This window comes from Podarcis pityusensis (genome assembly GCF_964106645.2).
Source record: "Podarcis pityusensis genome assembly, chromosome: 2".
Classification (NCBI taxonomy): Eukaryota; Metazoa; Chordata; class Lepidosauria; order Squamata; family Lacertidae; genus Podarcis; species Podarcis pityusensis.
The window spans coordinates 79,605,120-79,627,579 of NC_138029.1; the positions used below are offsets into that span (position 1 = coordinate 79,605,120).

General features: G+C 43.2%; 1 protein-coding gene across 1 annotated transcript; it reads left to right on the top strand.

Annotated features, from left to right (window-relative positions):
• The first annotated feature begins 2,164 nt into the window (after positions 1-2,164).
• LOC308472175 (haloacid dehalogenase-like hydrolase domain-containing 5) lies at positions 2,165-19,133 on the top strand. The gene is made up of 8 exons (XM_080996816.1): positions 2,165-2,419; positions 9,950-10,159; positions 10,716-10,828; positions 11,697-11,790; positions 13,158-13,191; positions 14,674-14,848; positions 16,016-16,204; positions 17,562-19,133. The coding sequence occupies exons 1-8, from the start codon at positions 2,276-2,278 to the stop codon at positions 17,977-17,979; spliced, it is 1,377 nt and encodes a 458-aa protein (XP_080852942.1). The 5' UTR covers positions 2,165-2,275; the 3' UTR covers positions 17,980-19,133.
• The last annotated feature ends 3,327 nt before the right edge of the window (positions 19,134-22,460 follow it).

Consider the following 22,460-nt stretch of genomic DNA (forward strand, 5'->3'; position numbering starts at 1 on the left):
ACATGAGCGAGGGAGGTTTCAATAAACTGAGAATCAAGAAATGTTAGGACTCCATAAATCAATGCCAATAAGATCATTATCTGAAATGTATGTGCATGGAAACCATCTGAAAGATGTAATATTGCAGGTGAAGCTGGTACACATTTTTATGGGCCATTTCCCCAAAGGAATATTACAGTGCGGTCACTGTGTGTGTTTGTCTTGTATTAGTCCAGTTCACAGGTAAAGCATGGGATTTATCATGACCTACTTTCCTAAAATAGCTTTTACAAACCAAAAAATTATGTAAGCTTGTGTGGCCACTAGTACTCATGTGTCCTTTGTGTGCTTATTGTGGCTGTGAAAGGGAGTTGAACAAGATTTATATTAGGAAAAGTCAACCAAGGAAAAGCATGGGTTGGCTATCCCTGAATTCTACTGATTTGGCAGCTACCAGCACCTAGAAGACCATTTGTATAAAATGAATCCCCAGTGTTATTTTCAGAACTCTTAATTCCAATGTCTTCAGTTTGCTCTATAGGCTTGTGATCTAGAAATCATCAAACTTGCTCAGGGGATTGTTTAGTATAGCTTCATTCCAAAACACAAAGCATACAGTAAGAACAGTAGCATTTGAAATGGAATGAATGGTGTCCCAAACATCTTAGTCACTGCTATAATGCTCCATAACTTTTGGTAGTGAAGTCTCTCTGTTTTCTACATGCATTTATCCTACATGTATTTATCCTATTCTTGGTTGTAATGAATTTAACATTAATCCTACTCATTAAGCCTTATACTGCTTCAGTCCCTTGGGTCACAGTGTTTGATTTGTTACAAGTACAGTGGTACCTCGGGTTACATACACTTCAGGTTACAGACTCCGCTAACCCAGAAATAGTTCCTCGGGTTAAGTACTTTGCTTCAGGATGAGAACAGAAATCGTGCTCCGGCGGTGCGGTGGCAGCGGGAGGCCCCATTAGCTAAAGTGGTGCTTCAGGTTAAGAACAGTTTCAGGTTAACAACGGACCTCTGGAACAAATTAAGTACTTAACCCGAGGTACCACTGTACCAGTTTGGTATGGAAGCTATGCCACCGGTCCCTTTTCATTCAGGCAATTTGTGCTTGCTTACAACATTATAGTAAATACAGTTAAAAAAAGATACACTAAAAATCCTTGAAGGAAATACCAGAAGTTTAGAAAACAGTCGTGTGGGTGTAGAGGAGTAATGTATTCTGTAATCCTATAGGATTACTGCAAGGCTATAATCTTTATACACCTGCCTGGAAACAAATTGTTATTGAACACCGGGTTTTTGTTTTTTAAAAGGAAATACATCGCTGGTCTTCAAGTGGTGGGGCCCGGATCCAAGGTTGGTTGCAACAGGAGGACTACAACCTTGCAGATATAAAGGAAAGGATTAAGAAAAGGGCCCCCAAATGCGTGTTTGGGTTAAATGTGGGCCCTGGGCCTGAATACATTGATGATTCCTGGTATACTGTACATACATAAGATTGGGCTTGAAATGTAGATTTGCATGGTCTTGGACCAGGGAGGTCCTTGCCTTGCTGCTGCAGGTTGCCATTACTCCCATTTCTCCCTCTGCCGTCTGCCTTCCTACTCCTTTGTGTCAACAATGTGCATTAGTGTGGGGAGTGGAGGCAGAGGATAACCAGGCATAATCCATATAAGCCAGTAACCCCCTGCAGCAAAAAAAAAAGGGGGGGGAAGAGCCAGCATGACCTAATGGTTAGAGCGTTAGACTGACCTGGGGGAGACCAGAGTTTCAATCCCCACTGAGTCATGAAGCTCACTGGGTGACCTTGGGCCGCTCACCATCTCTTAGCCTTGCCTCCATCACAGGGTTGTTGGGAGGAGCTATGGAACCCTGTCCACCACCGTGAGCTCCTTGGAAGAAAAAGGTGGTATAGAAATGTAATAAATAAAAAGGAAGAAACGCGGACTGGGGGGAGAAAACACACTGCCTTACACTTGGAACTTTTGCCAAGAGAGGGCGGCGCTGAAGAAGACGCGGCCCGGCTGGCGAAACGCGGAGGCGGCGAGGAAGCCCCGCGGGGCAAGTCGGGGCCGTCGAGCAGGCTCCACCCCGCGGGGCTGCAGCGTAGGCAGGAGGAGGAGGAGCCGGCGGGGAATGAGGCGAAGCCGGTGTCGGCTGTCGCTGCTGCCCGGCGCGGCGCCGGCGCCCGACTGGACACTGGCAGGAGCGAGACCCGACGGAGGGGCCGCCGCCGCCGCCGCCGGGCTGGGAGCTCCGTCTCCGCGAAGGGTCCACCATGAGGGGAATGCTGCTGCTGCTGCCGCCGCTCCTCCGCCGCCCTCTGCCACCTCCGGGGCTGAGAAGGCTTTGCAGCGCCAGCGCCGCCGCCTCGGCTGCTCCTGCCGCCCCGGCCCCGGGGAAGAGCAAGGCGGGCTCGCAGGTACCTCGCTGCACTGAGTGGGGGTCGGGGGCGCAGGGCTGGGGCTGCTCCTGGGCTTCGGGCAGCGGGCATGGGATGGGGCGGCCTCCCTCTCTCAGCTTCTTTTTTGAGCGGTTGATGGAGGGGTTGGACTGTTTCTTAAACAAAAAGGAAAGAAAAACGAAAGGAGCTGATGAGGGAGGGGGAGGGAACCGAGAAGGGGGAAGAGGAAAGGGGTCTCGTTTCCTTCCTTTGAGGCTTCACGGTCTTAGCTTAGTGCTGTATTAACTTTTAACTTGAGCTGCTGCTTTGTTTGTTTTGTGCTCTTAGTCTGCTCCCTCTCCTCCTCCTCCTCTTTCGTAAGTTCCTTGGGAATGCTGATTGGCCACTGAAAGGCACCTTTTATGTGAATTAACGGGCTGGAAATTTTTGTTGTTGTGGGGCAGGACATTTCATTAACCGTTCATTCTTTCCAAGGTACCTGCCTCTTCTTTTTGCCTCTTTCCCCTTCCTGTCTACATCTTTCTTTCTTTCTTTCTTTCTTTCTTTCTTTCTTTCTTTCTTTCATCATAGAATCACAGAGTTGGGAGGGATCCTGGGGTCATCTAGTCCAACCTCCTGCAATGCTGGAATCTCAAAACGCCCATTCGCCATCCAGTTTGAAACCATACTTAACCTTACTTAGCTTTGCAAATGTGATAGCAGCTTTATTGCTGCACCACTGGGATCTCTCTTCACCTTCCCTCCCTCCCAGCATTGCTTCTGTTTCCTTTTTTTCGTATAAGAAAATGTCCATCCTTGAGATGGGATGCTGCTGCTGCTGCTGCTGCTGCTGCACACTTTTGGGTGCAAATCTTCCTTCTAGGGGAGGCAGATTCAACAGAAGTCTTCTGTGCTTCTGTGTTGGGTCTGTCAGACAAGCATGGGCAGCAGCCAGAGGGAGCAGATGGGGGAGCAGAAAGTGTGTGGTGGGGTCCTTGAACCCACCTCTGCTACTTGCTCACCTGGCTTAGCATCAGGGACAAGTACAAAGCCATCTGCCAACTCTACACAATCTTTGGGCAGGCAGTGGTTGGGTTTGAATCCCCCTGTGCTGCTTAGATCTAGCTGGTGAATGGAGGCTGTCCTGGTCATCTTCAACATTGCTTGCTTGCCTACCTGCTGAGAAGCAATCACTTCCATTTGGTAATCGCTGCTGCAATGGTGAGTTCTCACAATGTGCTAGAGCCTTCGTAGTTGCCTAATGGTGCACACCAGCCTACTTTTCCCACTTTTCTGGCTTCTTTTTTTTTAAATTTACTCTTCTCTTCACCTGTGGTGTCAAGACTGGTCTTAACCATGTGAAGGAATGAGGACTCAACCCCCTGGAACATGTTCTTTTTCTTGTTAGTAATTCTCAATTGTGGAATGAGAAAGTGACCTGGTAGAAAAAGGGCTGGTTCCAATTCCTGTCTTGTTGGTAGATTTTCTGTATGAGTCTGTATACTAATAGGTTGCCATAGCAATTAATATGTAACTCTTGGCAGTTACAACACAGTCTTCTTGCTGCGCAGAAGCATAATCCAGACTCTTTGGTCATGGAGCACTTTTGCTTTGCAGAACAAATGGGAAATTAAGAATTTGTGGTTGGTGCGGCCTGCCCTCTACTTAAGGACGCTGAGCATGACCACATACTTAAAAAATAAGTATGTAGAACACCTGCTTAGTAGTAGCTACATAGTATTTAACTTCTGAATAAACAGGCACAGGGCTGTATGTTTCTCAGCCAGTGTTATTGACCTTACTCTGGTATACCAAGAAGCCATGTTCAGCTCAATGCCAGTTTCCCAACATCTGACTATATCTCCATATGGACAGCTGTCAATATAATGGCTAAGAGGTCACCAAACCTAGTTTTGACTACCCACTGACCTGCAGGAGCTTTCCATATTTTCAGGCAGGAGTCTCTTCCAGTCCTATGCGGACATGCAATGGGGCTGAATGTGGGACTTCTGCGTGCAAAGCACATGCTGTGCCACTAAGCTACAGTCATTTCCCAATGGAGTTTCCTTGTCAAATGCATGACAAGGAAATTAAGTGCCCATGCTACTTGGTTGACAGTCTAGATACAACATTAGAATACATGACCTAGATATGTCATTCTAATAATGCTTGACCTCAGTAGTCATACACTGTTTCCTTTAATTTGTTTATTTTACATAGAACAGCAGGCTTTTAACACCCAATGGTTGCTGGAGGGTCCTGGTCTTGGATTTGAGAGGACACAAGTGAAATCTTTAATATGTTTGCATTACATTCAGGTGTTTTTTAAAAGGAAGTTATCTCCTTTTTTAAAAAAAAAATATTATAAATGCTTTAAAAAATAAAGTGATTCCAGTGTAAATAAAACAAAATAATGGTATTTGAGTATGTGCTGCCTTTTCCATCACCAAGAACAGCTATTTTCCCTGTCATGCTGTTTCTCTAGAGTATAGCACAGAATCACAGACTAACATTAATGTCAAAGCAACCCCCAGCAGCTGAAGAGGCTTGCTTATGCAACAGGTTAATTTTAATAATTTAATAATTGTAATAAACATTCCCTTAGCTTGTTTCAGTTTTATTTACATATGCATGGAGTAATCCTGAAGAGAAAAGCAAATTTGGGATATGTTTGCACCTGCAGTGATTGCTTTAGTTTTGTTATGCAAGCTGGGCATTTGAACTGCAGACTCCTGGGATTTTCAAAGGCTCTGGAATAGCGCCGGTTTAAATGCCCAGCTTGAATGGGCTTGGTTGCCAACAGTGTCTGGAGGACCATAGGTTCCCTGCCTCTCTTGTATACCTTGCAAGAACTGATGGCCATATTATTTATAAACTGCATTTCCTACGGATAAATCTTTGTTCAAAGCAGTTCACATAAAAACAGTGTAAATGCAGAAGTTTGATAATGAAACATTATAAAAAGTATAATATCCCTACAACATAACACTGAAAAAATCAACGATTAAAAAGTTCATTTAACATAAATCAACATTATAGCAAATGCACACAGTGCAGCAGCAGTTATTTTTTTCTTTCTTGGCAATAGGAAGTTGAAACATGATGACTGGCTATATGAGATTGAGATGTGTTGTGTGAGTAAATAAGTTTGAGAAAGGATTCTTTGTTTAGGTTAACTGCTTCTCACTCAGACTCTGACCCCAAATTAGCATCACCATTCTACATGTATTGTGGGATGGTTCCTGAAAACCTCTGCTTGGCTGTATATGCAGGGTAAAAGGTAAGGAGGGAGCGGATAGCACTGTGGTCTAAACCACTGAGCCTCTTGAGTTTGCTGATCGAAAGGTTGACAGTTCGAATCCCCACGATGAGGTGAGCTCCCGTTGCACTGTCCCAGTTTCTGCCAACCTAGAAGTTCGAAAGCACACCAGTGCAAGTAGATAAATAGGTACTGCTGCAGTTTCCATCACGGTCTTCTGTTGCACCAGAAGCGGTTTAGTAATGCTGGCCACATAACCAGGAAAGCTGTCTGTGGACAAACACTGGCTGAAAAGCGAGATGAGCGCTGCACCCCAGAGTCACCTTTGACTGGACTTAACTGTCCAGGGGTCCTTTACCTTTTACCTATAAGCAGGGTATGTGGTTGTGAATCAAACATTGCACACTGCACCGGCAACCATCTTCATGATCCCAGAAACTGAAAAAGTGTAACTGTAAACTGCCCTGGGATTAAAAAAAGTACAGTGTAAATCAATGTGGAATAAATATTATGAAGGGTAACATATAAAGAGTTCAAATAAATAAGCAATCTGAATGCTAATTTGTTTGAAGTCTAAGTTCAGATCTAAAGAATTACAGGCAGCAACCATTTCATGCGAGGGCTCTGTTTCTGGCCCCTGTGTGTGTTAGCAGAGTCTTCCACCGCCCTGCCCCACACCGGTTTCTGCCCCCATTCTGCCTTCTTCTGGGTCCAAGAGGACCCACACACCGGTGATCATGTGTCAATTGGACATGCCTAAAATGGTCGCCGCCTGTAAACAAGAAACTTAAGAAATATAAAGTGTGTAGATTGATGGTGTGTTGAGATGTTTCATATGTGAAATTTGTGATAGATGTTGGGCGACAGGGTAGGGTCCTACCTTATTTCATATAAGCCTGTATCATGAATTGCAAAGTAGACACATCAGTGGGTCATAGACTCCCAACGGGAAAGGCATAATGTACTCACACTTCTTGGGATTCTTTCAACTCCTATTTTTATTGAAAGCAAAAAGGTATTTCAATCAAATGACAAATATTCATATCGGGCATTAGCTTTATTTGTTTACATTTGTAGTATTTACCTTCCTTGAGGGTGGATGGGTAACCATTGAAACACTTATAATTTCAAATGTTACTAAAAAAACCCACAGCTACTTAAATTCAGCCACTCTTGTGAACTGAACTCTTGTCTCCTTTGTGCATCTGTGTGGCACAGCCACAAGCACTGTGGCATTAAACTTGAAAAGGGATGGAGCAGACAGATCCTGGAGGAGTTTCCTTTGTTGCTGTGAGTGGCAGATTGCAGTAAGGACACAGCGGTGTTTACAACTGTGAATGCTTCCACCTTCCATAGCTTGATGTTGTAATGTCAGACAGGGACAAAATATTTTTGAGAATATTGTGACAAACTCAGAGCTATTGATGAAGCATTGAAACCTTTGCATGAACAGATGGTAATTTACTGAATTATTCTAGTGGCAGATTCAGGTAGGTAGCCGTATTGGTCTGACGCAGTCAAAATATATTTTAATTTTTTTAAAAAAATGTCCCAGTAGCACCTTTGTTGTTTAGTTGTTTAGTCGCGTCCGACTCTTCATGACCCCATGGACCAGAGCACGCCAGGCACTCCTATCTTCCACTGCCTCCCGCAGTTTGGTCAAACTCATGCTGGTAGCTTCGCGAAAACTCTCCAACCATCTCGTCCTCTGTCGTTCCCTTCTCCTTGTGCCCTCCATCTTTCCCAACATCAGGGTCTTTTCCAGGAAGTCTTCTCTTCTCATGAGGTGGCCAAAGTATTGGAGTCTCAGCTTCAGGATCTGTCCTTCCAGTGAGCACTCAGGGCTGATTTCCTTAAGAATGGAGAGGTTTGATCTTCTTGCAGTCCATGGGACTCTCAAGAGTCTCCTCCAGCACCATAATTCAAAAGCATCAATTCTTCGGCGATCAGCCTTCTTTATGGTCCAGCTCTCACTTCCATACATCACTACTGGGAAAACCATAGCTTTAACTATACGGACCTTAGTAGCACCTTAGAGACCAACTAAGTTCGTTCTTAGTATAAGCTTTCATGTGCATGCACACTTCTTCAGATGCACACATGCATGCACACGAAAGCTTACACCAAGAACAAACTTAGTTGGTCTCTAAGGTGCTACTGGACAATTTTAAAATATATTTATTCTAGCGGCAGTTGGGTCTAATGAAACATGTCTGTCCCTTGTTGTCAGGGAAAGTATCACCTTTAAAAATAACCAGATTTTAATTTGAATACTTCCTTGATCAGATGTTTTAAATAAAGTTTTAATGTGTACACTGTGTTTGTACTTGTCTATTCTAGTTGAAATGTAGTGATTCTCCTTCTAAGCTTTTCGTGACAGAGGAAAATCGGCTTATGCTGCCAGAAAAGTTAAACTTAATTTTCTTTCCATTTTGATTACACTATTCTGAGGAAAGAGAGACTAAATCCGTAAGATCTGCAGATTGTGTTGCTTGCTGACTATATTCCCGGTAGAAGTTAATCCAGCCTAGAATCTCATTAAAAACTGTTCCAAGACTTTATGCATTTACTCCCTTATTAGAAAATGGACAACAAGACACAAGAAGACATTTTCTAGAATCAGATTTGACCATATGGAAGAAATGGAGACCAAAAATTTTACCTTTTGACAGTGGCGGAGTATATGCCTGCGCTGCCCAGGGCGGGCGCGCTCCCAAGGGGGACGGGGCGTGGAGGGTGCCCTCCTGCAACTCCCACGCCTACCGTGAGCCGCCGGGGGAAGGGGGGAGCTGCTTTGCCACTGGTGCAAAGGGGGGTGACATTCAGTGCGCCACCTGCCTGTGACTCAGACTCCCACGCCTACCATGAGCAAAGTGGCAAAACGACACAGCAGTTCCCGCTTCCCCCGACGGCTCGCACCGCTTTGCTCACGGTAGGCGTGGGAGTCCGAGTCATGGGTGGGCGGCACGCCAAATGTCACCCCACCCCTGGGATGACACCTGGGGTGCTGCACACCCACCTTCTTCCACCAGTGCCTTTTGATTCTCCTTTAGTCCCAATAATATAACACTCTTCCTTTCGCATAGCAGTTGAATCATCTCCTCTCCCCGCCCCCCTTCTCCAATCTACTCACAAGCACACAGAATGAATTCTCCTGTGTTTTGGGCTTTCTAGCCTTTTTAAAAAAAAACTTTTTATACCTGTCAAAATCTCAGGATCTCCCCCCCCCCCCCATATCTGCACCTCTTGTCTGTGGGTGATGCCATTTTGGCTTTGTAAGCAACGGCACACTCACCCCCTTAACACTGGAAAAAGGTTGATTTTAAAGATGAGGCCAAGACATGTTTTTATAGAGGGAGAGCATTTCTCACTATCCTAGGAAAACAAAAGTATATTTTTGCAAGGAAACCCCAAAGAGGGGCAATATCACTGAGCTGGTAATTTCCTTCATGCATGTGAGAATACGCAAGCAGCACATGTAATTACGTATTATCCATTTCCAAGGAGCACTCTTCCCAACACCGACTCTGGAGCTGCTTTTTAAACTTGTGCAAGTCCACATACTGTTTGGCCTTCGTAACATCTTAGTGTTTGGTGCTTCCTTAGTCCTGTAAGCCATTAGTGGAAGATTTGCTGACTGACCTAAATAAATATTTTGTTGTTGTTGTTAATTTCTTGCCAACTGTGCCCTTTCTAACATTACAAACTGGTTTAGAAGGAATAATATATTATTTGAATGTAGGTTGAGATGAAGCAGATCACATAATTAATTTAACTGGAAATATTTGTAGCTCATATAGCATTTGGCCTCTGCCATTAACCCCAGTTTAATTGTTCTTTATCTGATACGCATCCGTTTCATTCTTCAAACATGTCTTAAAATGTTGTCTAACAAAATGGCTTTTCATGGCCAAAGAATGTTATTGCTAAACCTTAGAAGTTACACCAATGTGGCATTTACGGTGGTGGTGGTAGGGAGAACCACACATGGAGGAAAGGCAGGAGATATATAACAAACAAATAAATAGTACAGTGGACGCTCGGGTTGCGAACGTGATCCGTGCAGGAGGCACGTCCGCAACCCGCAGCATCTGCAACCTGCAGCGCCGTGCATGCACGGGTTGCGACCCGGCGCTTCTGCACATGTGCAAAGTGCAATTTAGTGTTTCTGCGCGAGCGCCGAAACCCGGAAGTAACCTGTTCTGATACTTCCGGGTTACGGCGCGTCCGTATCCTGAAAACGCACAACCTGAAGCGTCTGTAACCTGAGGTATGACTGTATCATGAATGCAAGCTTTCTTTTATTTCAGCTCAACATACAACCTACCTTTGGCTTTCTGTTTGACATTGATGGAGTATTGGTACGAGGAAAGACACCAATTCCAGGCGCAAGAAAAGCCTTTCAAAAACTACTTAATTCTCAGGGAGAGTTTTCGGTTCCTGTAGTATTTGTCACAAATGCAGGAAACTGCCTTCGTCAGAAGAAAGCAGACCAGTTGTCTCATATTCTTGGAGTGCCAGTGAGTAATTTTAACGCCTTTTGTATGTATGTGTGTGTGTGTTTTTAAATCACATGAATAATGAAGGAATATTTCTGTTTTATAAATTGTCTACTTAGTTCAGGAGTTCTTGTCTTGCCTTCATAAAGACAACAACTTTAAATCTCAGTTCCAAATCTTACAGGTGTCTTTTAAAATAGATGCAATATGTTCCGAATCATTTCAAGGGTTTCTCTTAGGGGATTAAAATGCTTATCAGCTTCGTGCTTTACAGGGCAAATTGTGTGTACTTCTATCCAAGTAACATTAACCTCATGAATTGTAAGCTGTTTTCTCATTATTGTTTTGCTTCAGAATTTGTGTATGGTTTAATTTAAACCTTACCTCTGAAACAAGAATCAGATGCTGGGTGTGGAGAGAGACTGAGGCAAGAACTATTTTAAGCACTGGTTGTGTGCTGTGAAAACAGAAATCTGATCTGAATTAATTTTTCAGTACTATTTTCATGAGCAAAGATGTCACAGGTAAAAGAGAGCATATTAATTAAGGAACTGATCTCCCATTCTTTCTCTCACAGATTTCCCAAGACCAAGTCATGATGTCCCACAGTCCTTTGCGAATGTTCAGACGTTACCATGACAAATGTGTTCTTGTGTCTGGACAAGGGCCTCTTCTTGATATTGCTAAGCAGTATCCTTTGGAAAATGTAGCTTATTCCAGGTTACAGTGGTACCTTGGGTTACATACGCTTCAAGTTACATATGCTTCAGGTTACAGACTCCACTAACCCAGAATTAGTACCTCGGGTTAAGAACTTTGCTTCAGGATGAGAACAGAAATCGTGCAGTGACGGCGCAGTGGCAGCAGTGGGAGGCCCCATTAGCTAAAGTGGTGCTTCAGGTTAAGAACAGTTTCAGGTTAAGAACGGACCTCCAGAACGAATTAAGTACGTAACCAGAGGTACCACTGTATATGGAAAAAGCTTTTGGTTTTTGGTTTTTTCGTACAGTGATTAATAGGTGCATCTTGTAGTTTATGCTGTCCATGAACTCTGATGAAAATGTCAGCTCTTAAGTGTGGTCTTGAAATATATAACGCAGCAAGGGAAATGAAGGGCAGGCAAAGAAGAGGAAACATTTCCTATTTTCTTTATTAACCTTTCTAGCTCCTGGTTGCTGCCTCGGTTCCTCACTCTCTTTGAGCAGGCCGTATCTGGCTTACGCAGAGAGGCTGCCGCTAACAGCTGTCCAGTCACTGTTGTGGTTATGCTGTGTGTTTGTGTGAAAGGGAGACTGCAAGCTTGTTCTGAAGCCATTGTGGGTTCTTGTTTTGGCTGCAGGGAATGAATACAGCAGGGGTAGTTTAGTGGATCCTAAAATAGTAGTAGTAGTAGTAGTAGTAGTAGTAGTAGTAGTAGTAATTCTTGGTTATGTGGCTTGGAAAAAAAGAAGTTACTGCCAAATCAAATTTATTGCTTGTTTCATAAAGCAGAAATGTACATTCCAGAAAAATGTTGCAATAAAATTGTATTGTTATCCATAACCAAATACATTGCTAGTGTTGGATTTTGTCAGCCTGTTACAATCGACAGGCTGCGAGAAAACTTCCCCTTATTGGACATGGTTGACCATGACAGAAGACCTAAAGTTTCAGTAAGTATATTGTTTACTACAAATCATTTCTCTTAATAATTGATTTGAGAGCTTTGTATTGTCCTTAACAAAAATGTCCTACCTAACAGCCTGGTTTGGCCCTTGAAGTCTCTCTGACCGCTGTTCATGTGCTCATAAATTTAGGATGTTCTACTGGCTTAACTCCACAAAATCTATTTTCAAGCAGTTGCTATATAGACAAATGAAAGACAAATTTAATTGCCTGTATATTGTCCACAGCATTTTAAAAGGTTGTACAGTTTGTTCTGAAGGTTACCCAATATTGACTGATCTCACAATAGATTAGGCTGCAATGAAAAGAGCAGAGTAGAAACATGAGGAAATGTTTCCAAGAACTAATGAAAGCATTGCCCAAGTATCGTGTCAGGTTGAAGAGGACAGGAGAGTTGGACTGAACCGGACTAGTTCAGGAGGAAGGGGCTGGGACACTGACCAGCCCTTTAATTACCTGTACTTCCTCGTTTCCTTTGTGGAAAGTAGTCATGTGTAGTCATATGCATTACCTTGTGAAACTTTTTTTTTAGGTCACTCTTTCTTAGGTGAATGTCCTTTCTTCCTTATGCTGGAGTGCGCATTCACAGACATCTAAGTTTGTTTTGGAGGAAGGAAAGGAAGTGGAAGAGGATGATCAAATTTCATGGAGTTTCTATAATAAGTTAATTTGTCTGGCCTGTTTTGAGGATGGTATCACAAGCCTGCAAGGAATAATCAGATGAAAAGTGTCTGTTGTATGCTTGAATCCCATCATGAAAATTGTGAATTTTAACTGTGAAGGGAGTGCAGGATTTTTGTTTCTGTTGACAAAACGAATTTGATTGCTATTAAAATATTTTTTTTTAAATAGAGAAGAGAATGAAATGCACAACGGCATCTTCCCATACCCCAGTGCTATCTCATCCTTACACTTAGGATATTGTGTTGCTGAGTATTGTGCAAAAGATAAAATCCATTTGGGCACAATGGTAATATACAAATGTCCTGAGCATGCAAGGCAATGCTGCACTAGACCCAGAGGAGTGAAGTGTTCATTTTGAGGCAATTTTGCCCCCCTAAAACACATAGCAGGGGTTTGCATTAGTGAGTGAAGGGGCTCAAGCAATTGTTTCAGCTGGTATGGAAGCATGATACAAAGCCAAAGCAACAACCAGCAGCAAGTACTTTTCAACAACAGAGGTGCCGTTTCAGTTCCTTGTTGCTATAGTAGGTATACATTTATTTCTTAGAAATGTAAATGGGCATGCGAAGCATTACATCTGAACAGGACTTGTGTGCCTGTCAGAGTCAAAGAAAAACCCCAGGATGCTTTTCTTAGTAATGATAGCTTGTTTTTTTTTCCCCCTTTGCAGCATCCACCTGAAGTGGAACTTCCCAAGATTGAGGGTCAGTATGTCCTACAGCCCATGATTTCTAAGTGAAGTAGAATGCATAGTGGCTTTCAAAAAACATACTACTTTGAGGGCCTCAGGGGCCGGTTGTGATGAACCTGACTGCATAGCACTTGGCATGTAGAGTTTATATTCCCTTGCTCTTTAACACTAGCTTACCTGTTTGTCTCTTTTCAGTAAGTTCTCTTGTAACACTGCCATTCTAGGCTAAGCCATGATGCTGTCAGTGCTATCTAAGTCTTAGCTTTACAATCCCTGTTCCAAATTAGAACTTGAAAGCAAGGAGGTAGACCCTATGACCTGTGCTGGTTGTGTCACTAGTTGACTAGGCATTAGCTTACTAAATGCCCACCCACTCCCTGGCCAGAAAAAAAGATGGTTACTAAAAACTGCTGTATAAAACAACCTAAATACGTAAACAAATCTTCCAAAACCATATTCCATACTACAGAAATTACCATCGCCATTATTAATTTCATTTATGAAGCACTTGCGATGTCGCATTCTGAAGCAATTGACAAAATCTTAGCTAGGGGGGGTGTTTAAAGGTAAAGGGACCCCTGACCATTAGGTCCAGTCGTGGCCGACTCTGGGGTTGTGGCACTCATCTCGCTTTACTGGCTGAGGGAGCCGGTGTACAGCTTCCAGGTCATGTGGCCAGCATGACTGAGCCGCTTCTGGCAAACCAGAGCAGCACACGGAGACGCTGTTTACCTTCCCGCTGGAGCGGTACCTATTTATCTACTTGCACTTTGACATGCTTTCGAACTGCTAGGTTGGCAGGAGCAGGGACCGAGCAACAGAAGCTCACCCCGTCGCGGGGATTCGAACCGCCGACCTCCGGATCGGCAAGCCCTAGGCTCTGTGGTTTAACCCACAGTGCCACCCGCGTCCCTAGGGGGGTGTTTACTTTACATCAAAGATGTAAATTCTTGCTGCACCTTTGTACAATAGTCTAGCCCTGTTCAGGCATTCAGTACGTGTGGGTACCCAACACATAGATGGGCCTGTGGGAATGCATAGTTCTAGCCCTGTCCCATTGATAATTGACACACCTGTCAGCCATATCTCCAGGAAATATGTGGTTGGTGTCAATCTGAAGGGGGCAGATTCCATGCGCATACAGGGTTGCCATCTTTGTGGAGAAAATCCTGTATGTTGAAACGTGTGTGTGTGTGTGTGTGTGTGTGTGTGTGTGTGTGTAGAAGCAGCCCACTTCAGACAGACACTGATCAAGCATTAGTGAAAGAATGGAATGAAGGTAACAATGGACCCTGGAGTTGTTTCATGAATTTCTGAAGATGAAAGTTGATTGAAGACAATATAGCTGCAAATAAATTACTACTCAGTTGAATTCTGCTCTATTTATTTCGGGCTTTGTACCATCTCATGGAGCGTAACGAGGACAGAATTGTTACACTGTGGTAGCTGTGTAGAACTGTGTACCTAATTTGTGTCCCTGTTGATTGCCTTGTAGCGATTGTTCTATTTGGTGAGCCAGTGAGATGGGAAACGAACCTGCAGTTGATCATAGATGTTCTTTTGACAAGTGGCTATCCTGGGAATCCATATGCTCAGGCAACTCACCCACATATTCCTGTACTGGCTTGCAACATGGATCTAATGTGGATGGCTGAAGCCCAGTCTCCAAGGTAGGGCAAGGGCAGTGAGTATTGGCAGATTTTTCAAGATCTGTACAAACAGCAAGGGAGAACTCTTGGGATCTGAAGAGTTCACTGAGCTTATCAGCATACAACACCGAAAATGTACCATCAATGTCACAAACATTCATAATTCCTTGATTCGAAGAGTGGGCCTCACTGATCCATAATCCTCAACTTACTTATGAGGCAAGCATTATGACTTCTGGGAATACCTCAGTTTGGATTAAAATCTGAGCCAGAGGAGAATTTATCCCATCCCATCTGTCTGTGCACTTACCTGGCTGTTTCTCTGTCAGTGGGAAGTCCAAGACTAATTAAGAACCAAAAACAATCCCTTTCACACTCCTGATGATGCCCGTCAAACACCCAGTGCTTGTGTCCCTGTCATAGGAGCATTGCAGGTTGCAGGGGGTAGGGAGGATGAAATGGAGATTTCTCACTAGCACAGCTACTGTTTCCAGGGAAGGGGGTTTGAGGAGGGTTGTGCTTCTTCATTCCCAGTAATGTTATAGGGAACAGGACCCATTTTGATTTGTAATTGTGCTTGGAATTAACTGAACTACTATTTTCTGCTTTAGGGGTATAGTTTAATTTGCCATGTTCATGGGTGAGGGGGGGTTTCCCATCAATACAAAATATATGCAACTAGTGGATATTCCCAGCGCTGCCTGGGATTCTTTAGAGCAGGGGTCAGCAACCTTTTTCAGCCGTGGGCCGGTCCACCGTCCCTCAGACCATGTAGTGGGCTGGACTATATTTTGGAAGAAAAAAAAATGAACAAATTCCTATGCCCCACAAATAACCCAGAGATGCATTTTAAATAAAAGGACTCATTCTACTCATGTAAAAACATGCTGATTCCAGGACCATCTGCGGGATGGATTGAGAAGGCGATTGGGCCGCATCCGGCCCCCGGGCCTTAGGTTGCCTACCCCTGTTTTAGAGACCAACAAATACTGCTTTTAAAAAATGGATAGTGTAGTGTATGTGTGTTAGCTACTCACCTGCCTATTTATGTAAAACTGGATGGAATTAATTCAGCCTTCACAATCTACCTCAATAGAAGTTGGAAAAATATCTCTTTTTATGTGATATTTTGTTTTTATCCTGGCTAACCATTCATTCTTGCTAAGCTTTATTTTCTGTATATTTTAGGTTTGGGCATGGAACATTCATGGTTTGTTTGGAAAACATTTACAAAAAGATCACTGGCAAAGAGCTGAAATATGAGGCTTTGATGGGAAAGCCTAGTGAACTGACCTATCACTATGCAGAATACCTGATCAGGACACAAGCAACTGCAAAACAATGGAAGAAGCCTATTCAAACCCTCTATGCCATCGGGTAAGATGTTTCTCATCGTAAAATATTCCTGTTGCAAACAGCAACTCATAAAACTTGTTAAAATGAATGAGTCAAAACTCATGATTTGCCAGTCAGTTGAGAAGGGGAATGTTTTAGGTAGGCTATTGTTACGAGTTTAAAAGTGGTTAGGGACTGGAATAAATGTGATTCTCCCCCTGAAAACCTGTTTAAAACTTATCCAGTGACATTGCAGATTGTCAAAACCACCCTTCCTCTTTCAATTTTAGCCAGGCAGTAAATAAGTGAAAGAATCTGCTATATAGTTCTACAATGTCTGGCTCCTGGTGAATCTGAAACCTCCTTTTTCAGATCTTTTCATCAGTGGTCAGTAGCAAATAAAGTCACCTGCTTATGTCTGCTTAAGCAGTTACAGCCTACTTCTCTGCATGTTTTCTCAGAAGAAAGTCTCACTGGGTTCAGTGGGACTTGATCCTAATTATCTGCATAAGCTTGTCTTTTAGTTCACGTGGTGTTGAAAGATCATGGGCCAAATCATGCTGATTTCACCTTGGGAAGACTGCATCACAATCACTTTCGGTTATGCCTTTTTGGTTAATCACTTATGCTGGGATACTTATTCAGATTTGAGGAGGTTTTGAGCTTCATTTTGCTTTCTGTTAATGAAGTCTAATTGCATCCACTCTGTGCTGAGAATATATTGGCTTGCAGTGAAGTGAAAGAAGCCCATCAGAGGAGAACTCTGCTGCTGTAGAGAGCTCTGGAGGACACTGAAGCTCTGCTCTCAGTCACTGTCAGCCTCTCTTTTCCTCACATCCTGCTCATGCTTTTCAGTCTTCACTCCTGTGATAAGTTTTTTTGGTGGGGGGGGAACACCTTAAAAACGTTAAGATTCCGAGATGTCAGCTTCTTGACTTCTGTTGCCATCTGGTAAAATATATGCAGCCTTGGCTATACTGGTTTAGTGTGGGGATGTGTGCGAAAAGTATGAATGGCTTAAATGTGGTAAAATGTGTGAACCTGTAACATGTGCATATTTCACTACTATTATAGTATTTGTTGGTTTTCACATCATTCCTCTTGACTTGTTTGGATGTACAAAAGATTCTATGAACCAGGGTGAAGTTTATTTTCCCAAAGGCAAGGAGAAACCCTCTGAGACACAGTTCATTGGGCTTTAGATCCACAGAGCTGCTAGACCAGGGGTGAGATGTCCAGAAAGGGAGCTTAGATGTGTGCAGTCGTAAAGCCCGTAGACTGCAGTATGCAGAGGAGAGTCTGTGCACTGTAATAATGGAAATAGCAAGCTCTATCAGCAGGTGCATTGCGCATATACCCGAAATATGTTTATGCTGATGTAACTTTCTTGACTCCCTAGGGATAACCTAATGACAGATATTTATGGTGCTAATCTTTACAACCGCTACCTTCAAGAAAAGAACTCGAGACGAGGTTCCAAGGCACTTATCCAGGCCAAAGCTGCTGGGGGCTCAAGATCTGCCACAGTCTCTCAGGAAGAAGAACTCGAAAACACTTGGGAAAGTGAATTAGCATCTGCGACTGCCACAAGCTGTAGGTCTGTCCTTGTTTGCACCGGAGTTTACAACCCTCACACAGAGGTGCCCTCTGACACAAGGGAGTGCATAACTGAGACTGTGTTTCATGGGCACAGGGATTTTAGGTTTGATCCTGCTTTAGTAGAACCAAACCACATTGTTCCAGATGTTGAAGCTGCTGTCGACTTAATCTTCCAGCTAGAGAACTTTGCACCAAATGAAAATTACAGGACTCCTTAATGACTTTCTTAACATTGTATGTTCTGTGTACTTTTTCTTCCTGAAAAACCAAACGGAAGCACTTAGTGGCATATCCTTCCTAACATGTTTATATTTTTATATGTAACACTTCTAATACACTCCTGCTTGTTCTAACAGCACCTTCCTTTGATATCTAACTTTGGTTTCTGTGCTCTGATATCCCTTTGCGTCCAACACCCACTGTGCTTTTTATATGAATTGTTTTCTGCATGCTGGCTTCACTATTTAGCCACAGAGTTAAATCTAATGCTCTGAACCGTGAGGAAGAACATCAGCTGTGTTCAGCAGTCAAGGCAAGTCTGTTTTAGATAGTGTGTAATGAACTCTATGCAGTTCCGAGTTTAAAGCAGGGGTGGCTATCCTCCCAGATCCTGTTGTACTCCAGTTCCCATGAACTCCAGCCAGCACAGCTTATGGTGAGAATTGGTGGGAGTTGTAGTCCAATAATGTTTGAAGAGCCATAGGTTAGCCAACCCTGATTTATATGTTTATTCCTAAGGGATTATAGTGTTCCCCTCCATAACATCTTGCTTTCTTTTGCTACGAATTCTATCCAAAAAAAATCACTGACTCATTGTACTCTTTTCTCTGTTTCCTTTATGGAAAATAGAATCTGCACTTCAGGGGAAACGTTGTGTTCAGTGCTTTTCTTTGGAATTCAGCTCAAGCTCAATTGACTAAAATTATGGCACAAGCCATAAGTTTGTGCAAACACCAATGGGCTGAATGGGATTTCAGCAGTATAATATTTTGCTCAAATCCCGTTCTAAAGAGCTAGAAGTTCCTGGTAGGCTTTATCCCTTATCTGTCTGGATTTATCATTAAACTCTTAAATACACTCAAGTTTTATTATTAATCACGGTGTTTCTCCTGCACTGAACTGCAGAATGCACAATAGCTGTTTGAGCTACTTTCTTAAACCTGAAACTCCAAACCACAGTGGCGATGTTGAACATGCTAGTGAGGTTTCTTCCCTCTGCAAAGTATCATGTATCTGGTCTTTAATGGCCATGTATCTCATGGATGTAAAGTTTTAAATAATAACTTATTGCTTACATTACCAGTTTTATAAAGCATTGTGTTTAACTAAAAAAAAAAACAACCCTGCCCAGTAAAGTATTTTCTATTTAAAACTGCCTACGGATCTTTCTTTCTTTGTGCTTTCTATATGTCATACGTCTGACCCCTTAATTATTGAAGATGGCAGAGAGGGTGATTGTGGAGCTACTGCAGGTATTCCTGGATGAGATTATCTAGATCCACCACAATCTGAGTTCAGATCTGGTATGGGAACTGAATCAGGCTTGATCAACCTTTATTGTGAGAGGGGGCAGGAGTGTGACCCCGTTACTTCTGCTTGATCTCTCCGTGGTTTTCAATACATTGACCATGGTATCCTCCTGGACCGATATAGTGAAATGAGTATTAGAGGCACTGTTTTACAGTGGTTCTGTTTGTATCCTCAGGGTTGTGACTATAGAGTAGCACTGGGTAAGTGTTCCTCAGACCCCCGGCACTTGTCCTGTGGGGTTCTGCAGAGTATTATCCTCTGCCCAGTGCCATTGAACATTTATACAAACAGGGCCGTCTTTACCTGGGGGGGGGGCAAGGGGTGCAGGGCACCCAGGCCTCAAATTCTGGATGGTGCCAGGCGCCCGCCACTGAAGCTCTTAACAACCTGTTATGAAATAATAAATAATTTTGATCAAGCTAGAAAAACAAAATACATATATACCTAGGTATTATCGAAATGTATACCTTCTGTTTCACTAAAGGACTTTTGACTTTGTGCGCTCATTTACCAAAGACGTGCCGTGCCAGTGGTGGCGCTTGTCATTCACAACGGCGGCACTTGTCAGACTTGGGGGCGCTGGGCAGATCTTTGCACTCAGGCAGCACATATGCTAAAGATTCCCCTGTATATGAAGCTTTTGGGAGCAGTCATTAATAACAACAACAACAACAACAACAACAACAACAACAACAACAATATATAGTATTACTTGTACCCCGCCCATCTGGCTGGGTCTCCCCAGCCACTCTGAGCGGCTTCCAACAAAGATTAAAAATACATTAAAAGGTCACACATTAAAAACTCCCCTAAACATTAGGTGTTTAGGTGGGCCAATAAACTGTGCTTCAATCCCAGGAAGAAGGCTCTTGGCGTGGATGTTCCCCACCTTCAGGAGGTAGGTTGGGGAATGGGGTTGCTCTCCCTTGGAAGGATGCTTGGGGTGAGCTTAGCCGTACAAAGAGCTGTTTGGCCAGAGAATGACAGATTGAAAGAAATGGTTGCAGGAATGCTGCAGAGCGTGGGGAGAATAAGGTTGTTTTCCCAAAATATATGTGTGTACACACACACACACACACACACACACACACACACATATATCTATAGATGAAAACTCACTTTCCCCCCTTTAAACTTCACATAGTAGAGCCAAATGTAATGTAATGTAAGCCTGTATAGTGGCAGAGTTACAGGAACAGCTACCCCACCAAGATGGTGATGAAAGAAAGGAGACCATGAGAGCTGTGGTAGAGTTCAGCATCTAAACCACAAAGGTATTTCACTTTGGTCTTTCCCAATTTCCCCCCTATGGGTTGGAACCAGAAGGTGCTTTCTGTGGACTGAAGCATTCATTCTACTTGCATCAGATCCAGTGGAGATTCTCACTGGAGAAACAGACTTTTCCCAATTCCCTTTCCCCACTGCAGCTTCCAGCTTTGCAGGAGGAATCAGCAGAAATCACATTGTCTCCTGTCCATTTTTCCTGTGGAAGCATCCCATGAGCAAAGTTCTGCTGCCAGATTCTGAGTCCAGACCCATTCCATCACAAAGAGTGAATATTCCTTAACTACCACAGAGTTTGAAGCACTTAAAAAGCAGCATTTAATTGAAAGCATTGGAGAATGTGGTGTTCAAAAAGCAAATTGCACAATATTGTTTCCTAATTGTTCCTAATATATTGGCTGAAATTGGAGCAGGAAATTATTTTTGGTACATTGCTGTCAATTCCAAAACAGCCGGAGTTGTTCTCTCCCCCCCCCCCCCATTGGCTTGGTTTGAACACAGGCCTAAGCCTCTGCTTTTTAAAAACAGCACAGGAATGGACCATGATCAGACAAACCATGCCTTGTTTCTGCAAAGTTTGTTTTATTTTTCTAGATGTTCTTATCATATACCTTTGTAGCTCAATAAAATCTGCGTAGGTGTGGCCATGGTTAAAGACAGGTGCTGGGTTTGCTCATAACTCCATGTCATAGTTAAAATAAATCAAGATTTGTAAGCCAACAACAAACCGTGGCTTCAGATTTTTAAGGTACTGGGCAAGGTTAACACATGACCCAAAGGCACGGTCCAACCATGGATTCGCATTAAGTGTGAACCAGCTGTGCCACAACTGAAGAACATTTAAGAGCTTGTGAGTGGAAGAGACAAATTTACTAGTATTCCCTCCATTATCCATTAGAGGGCACTAGAGCAAAACAGCTTGTGTAACAGCTGTTCAAACTACAAGCAAACAGAATTTTATGCAGTATTTAATTAACACTTACTCTTTGGTTCTGCTAGTATAGAGCTGCACTGTATTGCATGTTGCATTTGGCTTTTAGGACATGACAAAATATGAACAACAGCACCGACAGAAGAACATCCAGAACTGATTTATTAACAAGTGTCATTCATATTCAGCTCAGTGAGTGGAAAGTTGAAGCAACAGAAGGGCAATATTGCCCCAGAAGGACTAGGAAGTTTCACAGTCGGCCCAGCAATTGCTGGCAGAAATCAGCCACGTTCTCCAAATCATTCTCCCTTCATTATACTCTGCCCTTCATAGGGTGACACCCAACTGATTCATGGCATCCACTTCTCTCACCAGATGTAAACATCACACAGATTAGAGGTATATTGAATGAAAGATGCAGCTCTTTCCTAATGCCCACATTCTGTTGCATTTATTCCAAATTGAAAGAGTCCAATGCCTGCAAGTTCATGAGAAGCTGGTGGTGGGCTTTTTGTTTCAATGCGTTTTTTGTTGAGTACTTGGGAGTATATATGATTGAATATAGCAGTTTGGGAAATCTTGGGAGCCTTAATCTGGGGTACTGTCATATGATGCCCCTAGCTTAGATGGCTTTAAAATGTGATGAAACACATCATAGAATCAGAGTTGGAAGGGACCTGAGGGTCATCTAGTCCAGCCCCCTGCAATGCAGGCATCTCAACTAAAGCATCCATGACAGATGGTCATCTAACCTCCAAGGAGAGTCTACAACCTCCTGAGGTAGACCGTTTCACTGTTGAACAGCTCTTACTGGCAGAAAGTTCTTCCTAATAGCACACTGAGTTGGGTGTCAACAGGACTGTACCCAAACCGAGAAACAAGGAGACATTGATATGGTCAAGAATTCCAAGGTTTAGAATAGATGTCACCAACATGGTGCCCATGGGCCTTCCC